The sequence below is a fragment of the Balaenoptera acutorostrata genome, chromosome 10 (genome assembly GCF_949987535.1).
Source record: "Balaenoptera acutorostrata chromosome 10, mBalAcu1.1, whole genome shotgun sequence".
NCBI lineage: Eukaryota > Metazoa > Chordata > Mammalia > Artiodactyla > Balaenopteridae > Balaenoptera > Balaenoptera acutorostrata.
The window spans coordinates 2,304,948-2,321,837 of NC_080073.1; the positions used below are offsets into that span (position 1 = coordinate 2,304,948).

The window sequence follows — 16,890 nt, forward strand, 5'->3', positions numbered from 1 at the left end:
AAAAGCACTTGCGGGCCTGCGGCAGCTCCTCTGCCAGAGAGACCACAGGGCTCCACAGCGGAGACCACGCTGCACCGGCCCGAGCTGGCAGGAGATGATACCTACCCCTCCTCCCCAACCCAAGGGACCCAGAGAGCACAGACATCCTGCAGGGTCCCTCCCCACCTCCGAGGAGGAAGGCACAGAACTGGATAGCTCTTCCTGCTGAAAAGCCTCCGAGGCCACACACTCACCAGCCAGCCACCCTGGATTTAACCCACAAAGGGAGGTTTTACAGCCTGACCTTGGACTTCATGCATTTTCAAAGGCCACCTTTCTGGAACAGAACCCTTTTTTGGACAAATACAGAGGGTTTTCTTAAAAGCCAAACTGGTGGGCTTCCCTGGTGGTGCAGTGGTTGAGAATCTGCCTGCCAATGCAGGGGACACGGGTTCGAGCCCTGGTCTGGGAAGATCCCACATGCCGCGGAGCAGCTAAGCCCGTGCGCCACAACTACTGAGCCTGCGCGTCTGGAGCCTGTGCTCTGCAACAAGAGAGGCCGCGATTGTGAGAGGCCCGCGCACCGCGATGAAGAGTGGCCCCCATTTGCTGCAACTAGAGAAAGCCCTTGCACAGAAACGAAGACCCAACACAGCCAAAAATAAATAAATAAATAAATAAATAATAGAAATAAAGGAATTCCTTTAAGAATAAATAAATAAATAAATAAATTGATTTAAAAAAAAAAAAAAAAAGCCAAACTGGTTGGATGGTGGTTTCCTTTACTTACCGTATTCTTCTGGGACTTGCATCCCAAAAAGCCCCAGGCTCTTCAGTTTCTCTAAAGTTTCATTTGGGATTTTTCCCTCCCGGTCGATTTTTTGAGAGTCCACTGCCAAGAGGAAATATTTTGATTAAACAAAATATAACCTATGTTTACACAAACAGAAGTAAACAGAACAATTGTTGTATGTTACACAATCCCAGTGTCAGAAACTTCAGAACTGGAAATTGTCCAGCCATGGTCATTCAGCATGTGTTCAATTTTACCTCATTCGCCCAGCAAGAATTGCATTTCAGAAAATTACCACTACCAGGTAATGTTCTGTTTCTTGATCTGGGTGTATTCATTGCGTAAAACTGCAGAAACTATACACTTATGAGACCTAAACTTTTCTGCAGGCATTTATTACTAAACTTGAACTTTTGTTTTATCACCTGTACCTTCTAGAAAATTAGACAATAAACACACAACTGCCAGCACTGCCCTAAAACGTTTGGCTACGTAGCCAGACTCTAGGCAGCTTCTGGACCCAGCTCCACCAGTGTTCAGAACCACACCCTTTCCCCAGAGTCCACAGATTCTTGAGAACAGGTCAGTCTGTTTACCACCAACACACACAATCATCACAGCAAAACTCAACCATTACTGTGTTAGCTCTGCAACTGCACAATTTCATATGAATCAAGTAAAAGTGTTTTCATCAACTGCCAACAAATTAAACTTCATCACTATTATAAATCATAAAAACAACCATAATCACGCTTATAAATTTTTATACACATATGGGTCACTAATGAGAAATATAGTTTCCCCAAATGGAGTCCAAACCCCTCATTTTTTACTTTTACAATTTTATTGACATATATAATTGGCACACAATAAACTGCACATATTTAGAATAATTTTTTGAGTTCTGACATCTGTTCACCCATGAAACCATTCCCACAATCAACAAAAGCATTTCCTTTTCCACCAAAATTTCCTCATGTCCCTCTGTGATCAATCCTTCCCTCCACCTCCATCTCCAGGCAACCACTAATCTTTTCAGCTATAGATTGGTTTGCATTTTTGAGTTTTTATATAAATGGAATCACAAGGCATTTTTTTTTGATCTGGCCTAATTTAGCCTAATGATTTTGAAATTCATCCATATTGTTGCAGGTATAAATACTTCATTCCTTTTTATTGTTCAGTACCTACTGTATGGGTATAAAATTGTTTATCTATTCACCCCTTGAAGGACATTTGGTTGGTTCCTAGTTTTTGGCTCTTAGAAATAAAGATCCTGTGAACATTCATATTCAAGTTTTGGTGCAACTACATGTTTTCATTTCACTTTGGAGCGCAGTTGCTGGGCTATATGGTAGGGTATGTTCAACTCTGAAGAAACTGCCAGGATCTGGGAAGACTTCCTTCCCACAAGATGGAGATACAGGGACTGGATTTATCTCACTGCCTTAGAATACAGGGTATTAGATACAAGGAGGAAGAGTCATGTGTTACTAGTAGCAAAGAATCAGCCCAAGACCATGCATTCTGAACAGGGCAACATCACCCCCAAGGGGGTGAAAACGGTTCTGGAGGAAGGGGAGCAAAACAATTTTTTTTTATGTATAAAGCACAGCAACACGTATAATACATAAACAGATAATAATATAGTTGTGGCATTAAAATTTCACAGAGGGATATGATTAGGGTAAAAAGATGTCTAAAAAGGCTGTGGGGGAAGAGAGAGCAGTAAAAAAAGTTGAAAAACACTGCCCTACAGGCTTCTCTGCTCCTCCTAACAACACTTAAAAGCAAATCTCGAATGGATCAAACTATTCCAAATAACTTAATTGTGCCCTGGAACAAAGTTTAAGACCATACCCCCCCCCCCACACACCCAGCACCAATAATGTAAAATACACAATGACTGGCATCCAATAGAAAACTACCAGGCACACGAAGAAGCAGGAAAATATGAGTGATAATAAGGAGAAGAATCAATCAACTGAACATGACCTAGAAATAACAAAGATGACAGTGGACAAGGGTATTACATGAGTTATTAAAGGCACTTCCCTGGTGGCACAGTGGTTGAGAATCCACCTGCCAATGCAGGGGACACGGGTTAGAGCCCTGGTCTGGGAAGATCCCACATGCCACGGAGCAACTAAGCCTGTGCGCCTCTACTGCTGAGCCTGCATGCCACAACTACTGAAGCCCGTGCGCCTAGAGCCCGTGCTCCACAGCAAGAGAAGCCACCACAACGAGAAGCCCATGCACCACAACGAAGAGTAGCCCCCACTCACTGCAACTAGAGAAAGCCCACGCGCAGCAACAAAGACTCAACACAGCCAAAAATAAATAAATAAATAAATTTATTTTGAAAAGTTATTATAACCAAATTCCAAATGCTCAAAAATGTAGAACAAAATATGAGCATATTAAGGAGAGACATGGAAAAATAAAAAGACACAAATCAAATTTCCAGAGATGAAACAATGCTTAAGATGAAAAACACTGGATCAGATTAACAGTAGACCAAATACCGGGGAAAAGAAGATTAGTGAACATGAGACATAATAATAAAAGCTATACAAAATAAAAAAGACAAGAAAACAACAACAGAGCATCAGTGAGTTGTGGGACAACCTCAAGCAAATATATATATCTATATCTTTATATATCTATATCTTTTTTATAGATGTGTATGCTTTATATATATATAAAATCTCCAAAGGAGAGCAGGGAGGAAGGAGTGTGGGAATGCGGTATGGTTGGTGATAAAACAATGTTTAAAGAAATAATGACCAACATTTACCAAAGTTGATAAACACTATGAACACACAGATCCAAGAAGTTCAAAGAACCCTGAGAAAAATGTGAAGAAAACTACACTAATATCAATTTCTCTAAAACTACTTAAAAGCAGCCAGATACGAAGAAACACACATGAAAAAAAACAAAGATAATATGGTAGCAGACGACTCATCAGAAACAATGTTAAATCAGAAGAGACTGCTAAAAGAAAAATGTTGTCAACACAGAATTCTTTTCTGATGAAACAGACTTTCCAGATACATAAAAGCTGTAGATACTCACCCCTGCAAAGCTGCACCACAAGAAACGTGAAAAGAAGTCCTTCCCACAGAAGAATGATGGTACCAAGAGGAAGTCAATAAATAAAATGGTAAATTTTATTCCATGTACATTTTATGACAGAAAGAAAGAAAGAAAGAAAGAAAGGAAGGAAAGAAGGAAGGAAGGAAATAAAGTATTGTAGGGTTTATAAAGAATGTAGAAATAACATGTATGAAACAGAACATGGGCTGGGAAAGCAGATATGTAAGGTTCTTACACCATACATGAAGTGGTATAATATTAGCTGAAAGCAGATTTTGATTAGACATAGTATATGTTTACATACTATAAATTCTAAAGCAACCACTTATAAAACAAAACAGGCATAACTAATAAACCAACAAAAAAGATAAAATGGAATCATAAAAAATACTCCACTAATCCAAAAAAAGCAGGAAAAGAGGGAAAAAGATCAAAGAAAATATGGGACAAACAGCTAGATGATAACATTAAACCCAGCGATATATATATCAATAACCACATTAAAATAATCATATATCAAAAACCGATTAAAAGGCACAGAATGGGGGAGGGTGAAATGGGTAAAGGAGACCAAGTGTATGGTGACAGATGGAAACTGAAGTTTTGGTGGTATGGCGTAATAAACACAGAAATAGGAATATAGTGTTGTACACAGGAAACATACAATGTCACAAACCAACATTACCTCAACAAAAAATAAATTTAAAAAAGGAGGGCTTCCCTGATAGCACAGTGGTTAAGAATCCGCCTGCCAATGCAGGGGACACGGGTTTGAGCCCTGGTCCGGGAATATCCCACATGCCGTGGAGCAATGAAGCCCATGTGCTACAACTACTGAGCCTGCGCTCTAGAGCCCACGAGCCACAACTACTGAGCCCACATGCCACAACTACTGAAGTGCATGCGCCTTGAGCCCATGCTCCGCAACAAGAGAAGCCACCGCAATGAGAAGCCCGCATACCACAACGAAGAGTAGCCCCTGCTCACCGCAACTAGAGAAAGCCCGCACCCAGCAACAAAGACCCAACATAGCCAAAAATAAAAAAATAAATTAAATTTATTAAAAAAATAAAAAAGGAAAAAAGACTGTCAAATTGGATTAAAAAAACAATATTCAACTAAGCTGCCCATAAGAAATCACTTTTTCATTTTTATTTTAAACTTTTATTTTCACATAATTTTAGATTTAAAGAAAAGTCACAAAAATAGCATAGGGTTCCCATATACTCTTCATCCAGCTTCTCCTAACAGAAGCTAATAGAACCATGGGGAAACTATCAAAATTAAGAAATGGACATTCATACAATATTACTAAGTTACAGAATTAATTTGAGTTTCATCAGTTTGTCCATTAATGCCTTATTTCTTTCCTGGGATCCAATCCAGGATCCCAACTGTATTTAGCTGTCACGTCCCCTTAACATCCTCCAGAGTGAATCCAACAATACAAAAAAGGATAATATATCACAACCAAGGGGAACTATCCTGGGAATGTAAGCGTCATTCAGTGTTCAAAACCCAGTCAATGTAATTTACTAGGTCAACAGAATAAACAATAAAAAAACATAATCATCTCCATAGATGCAGAAAAAAACACTGGACACAATTTGATACAATTTATGATGAAAATGCGACAAACTAGAAATAAAGGGAAACTTCCTTAACCTGGTACAGGGCACTCCAAAAAAATGTACAGCTAACTCATACTTAATGGTAAAAGACAATGTTTTCTCCCTAAAATCAGGCACAAGGCAAGGAAGTTGGCTCTGACCACTCCTATCCAACATACTAGAGATATTAGCCATTGAATTAAACAAAGAAAAGAAAGGGAAGCCAGGCTGGAAAGGAAGACATGAAACTGCCCTCATCACCAACCACGTGACTGTCTATGTACTAAACCCTCTGGGATCGATCAAAAAAGTTGCAAGAGCTAATAGATGAGCTTAAGAAGGCTGCAGGATACAAGGTCAATATACAAAAACCAACTGTACTCACTGAAGAGGCTACATTAAGGGAACAACTAAACACATGAAAAAATGTTCAACATCATCGGGCATCAGGGAAATGCAAATTAAAACCACAATGAGATAACACTCCACATCTATCAGAATGGCCAAAAATTTTTAAAGTTTTTTTTAAAACAAAACCAGTGACAACACCAAATCCTGGCAAAAAAGGCGCAGAAACTGGATCACATACACTGCTATTGAGAACGTAAAATGGTACAGCCAACACTTTGAAAATAATTAAACACAAACCTACCTCAGGACCCAACAACTGCACTCCTGGGCATTTATCCCAGAGAAAAGAAAACATGTTCACACAAAGCTTGTACACAAAGGTACACAGAAGTTTTATTCGTAAGAGCCTCAAAACTGGAAACAACCAAGATGTACTTCAACATCAGAAGAGTCAACAAATTGTGTTAACCCATAACATGGAAAACTACCGAACAATAAAAAAGAACAAACCACTGATACATGGCAACTTACAGGAGAATTATGCTGAGTAAAAAAGGCCAATCCCAAAGTTTATATACTGTATGGTTCCATTAATACAACATTTTTCAGATAACAAAATTATAAAAATGGAGAACAGACTAGTGGTTTCCAGAAGCTGGGGAGGAGAGGGCAAGAAGTGGCTATGTCTATAAAAGGAATGCATGAGGGATTCTTGTGATGTTAACTGTTCTGTATCATGATTGTGGTGCTTGTCACATGATATATGACAAAATTACATAAGTACACACACACACAATCAGTAAACGTACAACTGGCAAAATCTGAATAAGGTTGACGTCAATTTCCTGGTTGTGATAACGTTCTGTAGCTATGCAAGACGCATTCCATAAAGCTATGCATTGGGGGAAACTGATTGGGTGAAGGGTATAACTGATCTCTGAATTATTTCTTACAACTGCATGTGAATCTACAATTATCTCAAACTAAAGTTTTTTAAAGCAAATAATGTCATCATGAAATGTTATATTACATACATATTAAATTTAATGGGAATAACAGTGAGGTTGAATTAAGAAATCCCCACGAAAACACCCATATCTGCTGAAGTTCAACTAAAATTGATTTTCAACAAAAACTATGACACAATGGGTGACATTTTTCTTTCACCTTGTTTATAGTTCCTAAATCTCCTTTAAATGAGTGTGAATTTCTTTTATTAATGAAATAAAATATAGATTATGAAGAAAAATTTCAGAAATAGAAACAAGTATATACAGAAAAAAGTGAACTTTCCATACCACTGTAAAAATAATGTGTAAAGAATCAACTGTATTTCTATATACAAACAACGAACAATCAGAAATTGGAATTTTAAAAAATACCACTTACAATAATGTCAAAGAATTTTAAATACTTAGATACATTTTACAAACCATCAAAAAAACATTAAGGATAAGTTGAGAAACCATCAGAAACTTTTGTCAAAATTTGTCCAAGGTCAGGACTTCCCTGGTGGCGCAGTGGTTAAGAATCCGCCTGCCAAGCAGGGGACACGGGTTTGATCCCTGGTCCGGGAAGATCCCACATGCCGCAGAGCAACTAAGCCCGTGCGCCACAACTACTGAGCCTGCGCTCTAGAGCCCACGTGCCACAACTACTGAAGCCCACGTGCTGCAACTACTGAAGCCCACGTGTTCTGGGGCCTGCATGCCACAACTACTGAGCAGGCATGCGGCAACTACTGAAGCCTGTGCTCTGCAACAAGTGAAACCACCACAACGAGAAGCCTACGCACTGCAACGAAGAGTAGCACCTGCTCGCCGCAACTAGAGAAAGGCTGCACACAGCAACGAAGACCCAGTGCAGCCAAAAAAAAAAAAAAAAAAAAAAAATCGTCCAAGGCCTATACACTGACCATGACACACAAAATGCTGCTGAGAGAATTAAATAAGAATCAAATAAATGGTGAGATATCCCACGATCGTGGATTTGAAAATTCAGTATTGTTATAATCTCAATTCTCCCTCAAACTGATTTACAGATTTATTGTAACCCCAATCATAATACACAAAGGCCTTTTTGTTGAAGGTGAAAAGCTGATTCTAAAATTTATAAGCAAATGCAAAGGACCTAGAGGAGCCAAACAACTTCAGAAAAGAACAAGGCTGTAGGACTAACACTACTTGGTTTCAAGCCCATTACAAAGCTCAGTAAAGAAGGCAACACGATATTTGCATCAAAAGAGACAAATAGAGCAGAGGATTCAGAAACAGACCCTCACACATAAATGATTGATTTTTTCCATTTTTTTATAATGTGGCAAAATACACATAAAATTTACTATCTTAGCCAGTTTTAAGTGTGCAATTCAGTAGTATTAAGTACATTCACATTACTGTGCAACCATCACCACTACCCATCTCCAGAACTCGTTTCACCGTTCAAAACAGTTAACTCTGCCCTCATTAAACAATAACTCCCCATTCCTCCTCCCCCACACCCCCTGGCAACCACCATTCTATTACTTTCTGTCTCTATGGATTTGACTGCTCTCAGTATCAATACTTCATACAGGTGAAATCAATCAGTATTTGTCCTTTTCTGACCAGCTTATTTCCCTTAGCGTAATGTCCTCAAGGTTCATGTTGTAGCACTGGTCCAAATTTCCCTCCTTTTAAAGGTTAAATAATATTCCACTGTATGCATATACATTTTGTTTACCCATTTATCTGTTAACCTGGTTGTGTCTTTGGATCTAAACTGAATCTCTTGTAGACAAGATATAGCTGGATTATTTTTTAAATCTGGCAACTTCTGACTTTTGATGGAAGAGTTTAATCTATTTACTTTTAAAGTAATTAGTGATAAGGAAAGACTTCTGTCATTTTGTTATTTATATAGCTTTTTTGTCCATCTTTTTTTTGCATTACTGTCTTCTTTTTACTTGATTTTTTGCAGTGAAACATTTCAATTCCTCTCTCATTTGCTTTCATGTATATTCTTTAGGTATTTTCTTTGTAGTTACCATGGGGATCACATTGAACATCTCAAAGTTATAACACTCTCATGTGAATTTACAGCAGCTTAACTTCAATAACATACTAAAATTCTGTTCCTTTAAAGGCTCCATATCCACCCTTTTCTTTTATTATTGTCACAAAATTACATCTTTATGCACCAGGTCCAAAACATAAACTAATAATTGTTTCAAACGATTTTTAGTCTCTTAAATTATTACAGAGAACAAAATGTAGAGTTACAAAGTTACAGTGATACTAGCTTTTAGACTGATGTTTTTCTAAAAAATATATTAGACTCCTAAATCAAGTAGAAAACAAAAACTACAGTTATAAACCATTGTTACAATTATACTAGGTTTTATATGCACATGTATTTACCTTCAATGAGATCTTTATTTCTTTACATGGACTTGAGTTACTGTCTAGTGTCCTGAGCATTTCTTCTAAGGCAGAGCCAGTGGTAACAAACTCCCTCAGCTTTTATCTGGGAATGTCTTAGGGATATGAGCCAGCATGTGCTGAGGAAAGAGACGGCAAGCATCCACAACAAAAACTGCCCTCACGCCAAAAAAAATATTAAACCCGCACAAGCTACACAGGGACGCTCCTGCATATAAGTAGCCCTCCAAGATTACAGTAGGTAACTGTTTCTCCTAAACTCACAGACTAAGAGAAACATAAGCAAAATGAAGAAGCAGAGGAATCACTCTCAGTTAAAAGACCAAGAAAATTCCCCTGAAGGAACAATGAAACCGACCTCTTCAGTCTAATAGACACCAAGGGACTTCCCTGGTGGTCCACTGGCTAAGACTCCATGCTCCTAATGTAGGGGGCCTGGGTTCAATCCCTGGTCAGGGAATTAGATCCCACATGCCACAACTAAGAGTTCGCATGCTGCAACTAAAGATGCCCCATGCCACAACTAAAAGATCCCGCATGCCACAGCGAAGACACAGCACAGATTAAAAAAAAAAATAGACACTGGGTTCAAGAAGGAGATAATGAAAATACTGAAGGAATTAAGAAAGGTTATTGACAGAAATTCAGATAACCGTAAAAATGAACCAGAAACTATAAGAAGGACCCAAGAAAAGTTAGAAAATTCATTTGCTGAGACGAAAGCCGAGCTCAAGGCAATGAAGAGCAGTGTGAATAATGCAGAAGAAAGAATAAGTGACCTGGAAGATAGACTAATGGAAATTACCCAGTCAAAACAGCAGACAGGAAACCAAATGCAAAAAAATGAAGGCAATGTAAGAGACCTACAGGAAAATATAAAGTGGGTCAATCTACACATAATAGGGATTCCAGAAGGAGAAGAAAGAGAAAAGGGGATTGAAAATGTATTTGAAGAAATTATAGCTGAAAACTTCCCAAACCTAAAGAAGGAACATCCAGATACAGGAAGCACAGAGGGTCCCACACAAGTTGAACCCAAACAGACCTACACCAAGACATATTATAATAAAAGTGGCGAAAGTTAAAGATAAAGAGAGGATTCTAAAGGCAGCAAGAGGAAAACATACATTTCTTTACAAAGGAACCCCCATAAGGCTATCAGCTGATTTCTCTACAAAAACTCTGCAGGCCACAAGGGAGTGGCAAAATATATTCAAAGTCTTGAAAGAGAAAAATCTGCAACCTAGAATACTCTACCCAGCAAGATTATCATTTAGAATAGGAGGAGAAATAAAGAATTTCTCTAAAATACTCTACCCAGCAAGATTATCATTTAGAATAGGAGGAGAAATAAAGAATTTCTCAGACAAGCAAAAACTAAAAATACAGCAATACTAAACCTATCCTAAAAGAAATATTGAAAGGTCATCATCTCTAAACAGAAAAGAAGCAAGAAGAAATAGGAAGGAGGAAATCACAATTAGAAGTAAATCACTTAAATTAGCCAGTATACAGATCAAAAAGAAAAGAAAAAAAACCTATTTGTGAAAGCAATGATAAACACAACGAATAGCAAAAGGATAAACATGAAGGTGCAAAAAGGGACATCAAAATCATAAAATGTGGGGAAGGGGAGTAAAAAAAATGCAGATTCTTTTTTTTTTAGAATGTGTTTGAGCCTATATGACTATCAGTCTAAAGAAAGCAGATATAGGAAAGGGTTAACATATAATACTTGAAAAACAGGGCAACCACAAATCAAAAACATACAATAGACTCACAAAAACCTAGTAGAGGAGAACACAAGCATAAACGGAAATCATCAAACCACAAAAAGAAAAACAAAAAGAAAAGGGAACAAAGAAGAAACAAGGTTTGAAATGGCAATAAATACTTACGTAACAGTAATTACCTTAAATGTCAATGGACTAAATGCTCCAATCAAAAGACAGAGTGGCAGACTGGATTAAAAAAAACAAGAGCCTACCATATGCTGCCTACCAGAGACCCACCTGAGGGCAAACACATAGATTGAAAGTGAGGGGGTGGAAAAATATATTTCATGCAAACTGAAATGACAAGAAAGCAGGAGTTGCAATACTCATATCAGATAAAATAGACTAAAGCAAACGCTATAGAGAAAGATAAAGAAGGACACTATATGATAACAGGATCAGTACAAGAAGAGGATTTTATACTCATCAACATATATGCACCTAATACAGGACCACCCATACATACAACAAATACTAACAGACATAAAGGGAGAATGGATAGGAATACAATAGTAGGAGACTTTAATACCCCGCTCACACCAATGGACAGATCTTCCAGACAGAATCAATAAGGCAACAGAGGTCCTAAATGATACAACAGAACAGTTAGACTTAACTGATAATTTTCAGGACACTACATCAAAAAAAAACCAGAATAGGGCTACCCTGGTGGCACAGTGGTTGAGAATCTGCCTGCCAATGCAGGGGACACAGGTTCGAGCCCTGGTCTGGGAAGATTCCACATGCCGTGGAGCACCTAGGCCCATGAGCCACAACTACTGAGCCTGCGCGTCTGGAGCCTGTGCCCCGCAACAAGACAGGCCGTGACAGTGAAAGGCCCATGCACCGCGATGAAGAGTGGACCCTGCTTGCCGCAACTAGAGAAAGCCCTCGCACAGAAACAAAGACCCAACACAGCCAAAAATAAAAATAAATTAATAAAAAAAACAAAAACAAAAACAGAATATACATTCATTTCAAGCGTACACGGAACATTCTCTAGGACTGACCACATCCTAGGGCACAAAACTAACTTCAACAAATTTAATAGGAGTACAGAAATTATTTCAAGCATCTTCTCTGACCACAACGGCATGAAACTAGAAATCAACAACAGAAAAGAAACGAGAAAAAAAGATTACATGGAGACAAAATACCATGCTACTAAAACACCAATGGGTCAATAAGGAAATTAAAATATACCTTGAGACAAATGACAAGGAAAACACAAGTATGCAAAGTCTATGGGATGCAGCAAAAGCAGTTCTTAGAGGGAAGTTCGTAGAGATACAGGCCTTCATCAAAAAACAAGAAAAATCTCAAGTAAACAACCTAACCTACCACCTAAAAAGAATTAGAAAAAGAAGAACAAGCTAAACCTTACATCAGTAAAAGGAAGGAAATAATAAAGATCAGGGAGAAAATAAACAAATTAGAGATTGAAAAAACAATAGAAAAAATGAACAAAAATAAGAGCTGGTTCTTCGAAAGGGTAAACAAAATTGACAAACCTCTGGCCACGCTCACCAAGAAAAGACAGAGAACCCAAATAAACAAGAAATGAAAAAGGAGAAATGAAATCTCAACTGATATTGCAGAAATACAAAAGACCGTAAGAGAATACTATGAACAATTACATGTCAACAAATTTGGCAACCTAGAAGAAATGGACAATTTTCTAGAAACATACAGCCCACCAAATTTAATCAAGAAGAAATACATAATTTGAACAGAATGATCACTAGAAGAGAAACAGAATCGGTAATAAAAAAAACTTCCTACAAACAAAAGTCCAGGACCCGATGGCTTCACAGGTGAATTCTACCAAACATACAAAGAAGAACTTATATGGATTCTTCTCAAACTCTTCCAAAAGACTGCAGAGGAGGGAACACTCCCAAAGACATTCTGTGAAGCCACAATCATCCTGATACCAAAAACAGACAAAGATACCACCAAAAAAAGAAAATTACAGGTCAATATCTTTGATGAATATAGATGCAAAAATTCTCAACAAGATATTAGCAAACCGAATCCAACAACACATAAAAAAGATCATACACCACGACCAAGTGGGATTCATCTCAGGTTCCAAAGGATGCTTCAGCATATGCAAATCAATGTAATACAAATTAATAAAAGAAAAGTAAAAAACCACATGATCATCTCAATAGATGCAGAAAAAGCATTTGACAAAATTCAGCATCCATTCATGATAAAAACTCTTACCAAAGTGGGAATAGAGAGAACATATCTCAACATAATAAAAGCCATTTATGAGAAATCCCAATATAATACCCAATATAATACAAACAGCCAATATAATACTCAACGGTGAAAAGTTGAAAGACTTCAGACAAGAAAAATAAAAGGCATCCAAATTGGAAGGGAAGAGGTAAAACTGTCACTACATGCAGATGACATGATACCATATATAGATAACCTTAAGGACTCTACACAAAAACTACCAGATCTAATAAATGAATTCAGAAAAGTAGCAGGATACAAGATAAACATTCAGAAATCGGGTGCATTCCTTTACACTAACAATGAAATATCAAAAAGGGAATGTAAAAAACAAACAAACTACCATTTAAAATTACACCAAAAAAAACCCAAAAAACACCTAGGAATAAACCTGACCAAGGAGATGAAACATTTACACGCTGAGAACCATAAAACTTTAATAAAGGAAATAAAAGAGGATTCAAAGAAATGGAAAGATATCCCACACTCTTGGATTGGAAGAATTAATATTGCTAAATTGGCAATACTACCCAAAGCAATCTACAGATTTAATGCGATCCCTATCAAATTACCCACGACATTTTTCACAGAAGTAGAATAATCCAAAAATTTATATGGACCCGTAAAAGACCCAGAATTGCCAGAGCAATCCTGGTGGGGGGGGGGGAAAGCAGGAGGCATAACTCTCCCAGACTTCAGACAATACTACAAAGCTAAAGGGGCTTCCCTGGTGGTCCAGTGGCTAAGACTCCACGCTCCCAATGCAGGGGGCCTGGGTTCGATCCCTGGTCAGGGAACTAGATCTCACATGCCGCAACTAAGAGTTTGCATGCCGCAACTAAGTCCTGCATGCTGCAACTAAAGATCTCACAGGCCACAACTAAAGATCCCGTATGCCGCAACAAAGATCCTGCATGTTGTAACTAAGACCCGGTGCAGCCAAATAAGTAAATATTAAAACAAAACAAAACAAAGCTACAGTAATCAAAACAGTGTGTTATTGGTACAAAAACAGGCATACGGATCAATGGAATAGAATAGAAAGCCCAAAAATAAACCCAGACACCTATGGTCAACTAATTTTTGACAAAGGAGGCAAGAATATAAAATGGGAAAAAGACTGTCTCTTCAGCAAGTGGTGCTGGGAAAGTTTGACAGCTGCATGTAAATCAATGAAGTTAGAACACAACCTCACACCATACACAAAAATAAACTCAAAATGGCTTAAAGACTTAAACATAAGACATGACACCACAGAACTCCTAGAAGAGAACATAAGCAAAACATTCTCTGACATAAATCCTACCAATGTTTTCTTAGGTCAGTCTCCCAAGGCAACAGAAAGAAAACCAAAAATAAACAAACAGGACCTAGTCAAACCTACAAGCTTTTGCACAGCAAAGGAAACCATAAAAAAAAACGAAAAGACAACCTATGGAATGGGAGAAAATATTTGCAAATGATGGGACAGACAAGGACTTAATCTCCAACATATACAAACAGCTCATACAACTCAACAACAAAAAAACAATCCAAGCGAAAAATGGACAGAAGACCTAAATAGACATTTCTTCAAAGAAGACATACAGCTGGCCAGTAGGCATATGAAAAGATGCTCAACATCTCTAATCATTAGAGAAATGCAAATCAATCTACAGTGAGGTACCACCTCACACTGGTCAGAATGGCCATCATTAAAAAGTCTACAAATAACAAATGCTGGAGAGGGTGTGGAGAAAAGGGAAACTTCCTACACTGTTGGTGGGAATGTAAATTGGTACAGCCACTATGGAAAACAGTATGGAGGTTCCTCAGAAAACTAAAAATAGAATTAACATATGATCCAGCAATCCCACTCCTGGGAATATATCCAGACAAAACTCTAATCCAGAAAGATACATGCACCCGCATGTGCACAGCACACTATTCACAATAGCCAAGACATGGAAACAACCTATATTTCCACTGACAGATGAATGGATCAAGATGTGGTACATGTATACAATGGAATACTACTCAGCCATAAAAAAGAATGAAATAATGCCATTTGCAGCAACATGGGTGCAACTAGAGATTATAATACTAAGTGAAGTAAGTCAGAAAGAGAAAGACAAATACCACATATCACTTATATGTGGAATCTAAAATATGGCACAAATGAACTTATCTACAAAACAGGAACAGACTCACAGACACAGAGAATAGACCTGTGGATGCCCCAGCACAGGGGTGGGGGGTAGAGACGAACTGGGAGTTTGGGGTTGGTAGATGCAAACTATTACATATAGAATGGATAAAGAACAAGGTCCTACATATAGCACAGGGAACTATATTCAATATCCTGTGATTTGGCATAATGGAAAAGAATATAAAAAAAAGAACCTATATATGTGTATAGCTGAGCCACTTTGCTGTACAGCAAAGACTGGTACAGCATTGTAAATCAGCTATACTTCAATTAAAAAAGGAAAAAAAAAGACCTTATTTACAAAGCAGAAAGAGACTCACAGACATAGAAAACAATCTTATGGTTACCAAAGGGGAAAGGTGTGGGGAGGGATAAATTAGGAGGTTGGGATTAACACATACACACTACTATACACAATACAGATAACCAACAAGAACTTACCATATAGCCCAGGGAACTATACTCAGTTCCCTGAGTATAGTTATAATACCTATAATAACTATAGGTATTTTGTAACAACCTATAAGGGAAAAGAATCTGAAAAAGAATACATATATATCTGAATCAGTGTGCTGTACTCCTGAAACTAACACAACTTTGTAAATGAACTATAATTTAAAAAAAGTTTAATAATAAATTTTAATTGTTCAACTTTGAAAAAAAAAAACTTTTAGAGGTAATGGGTATGTTTATTACATTAATTGTGTTGATGATTCCTTGGCAGTAATGTCTACATGCCAAAATTTATCAAACTGTATACTTTAAATATGTGCAATTTATTGTAAATTAATTATACCTCAATAAAAATTAGAAGAAAAAAAGAGGCCTGACAAACCAGATAGTAAGTATAAATAGAAGAACAAGGAACTAAGGAACTAAAAATAGATAGTAATAAGATAACCACTAGAACAAAAATAGAATAGAAACAAAACATATTTATACACAACTCAGCAACTTTTAAAACTAGAAACATGATAGCTCTGTAGATCAGCAGTTCTCAAAGGGTGTCCAGGGGACCTGCCAGACTTCCAGGTAGTCCACAGAAGAAAACTATATTAATAAAAGAAAGATGCTCTTCGCCTTTTTAATCCTAGTTCTGTCATGAGCCTACAGTGGAGTCTTCCAGAGCCTCTGTGGTTTGTATCACAGATTAAATGTAGAAACAGATATGAGAATCCAGCTGTCTTCCAATAAGCCAAAAAGTTTGCAAAACTGTAAAACAATGCCACTCTTCATCAAAAACACTGTTTATTCATTGCAGCACTATTTACAATAGCCAAGACATGGAAGCAACCAAAATGTCCAACAACAGAGGAATGGATAAAGATGTGGTGGACTTCCCTGGTGGTGCAGTGGTTAAGAATCTGCCTGCCAATGCAGGAGACACGGGTTCGATCCCTGGTCTGGGAAGATCCCACACGCTGTGGAG

General features: G+C 37.7%; 1 protein-coding gene across 6 annotated transcripts in view; it reads right to left on the reverse strand.

Annotated features, from left to right (window-relative positions):
* ACAD9 (acyl-CoA dehydrogenase family member 9) overlaps positions 1-16,890 on the reverse strand; it is a 56,185-nt gene that overhangs the window by 32,513 nt on the left and 6,782 nt on the right. For all 6 annotated transcript variants that reach the window (XR_009009571.1, XR_009009572.1, XM_057555298.1 and 3 more), the window contains one exon: positions 770-871. Coding sequence is in view for 4 of the 6 variants with exons in the window: in XM_057555298.1 (XP_057411281.1) it covers positions 770-871 (102 nt within the window). In the remaining 2 variants the exon portion in view is untranslated. The remainder of the gene's footprint in view (positions 1-769; positions 872-16,890) is intronic.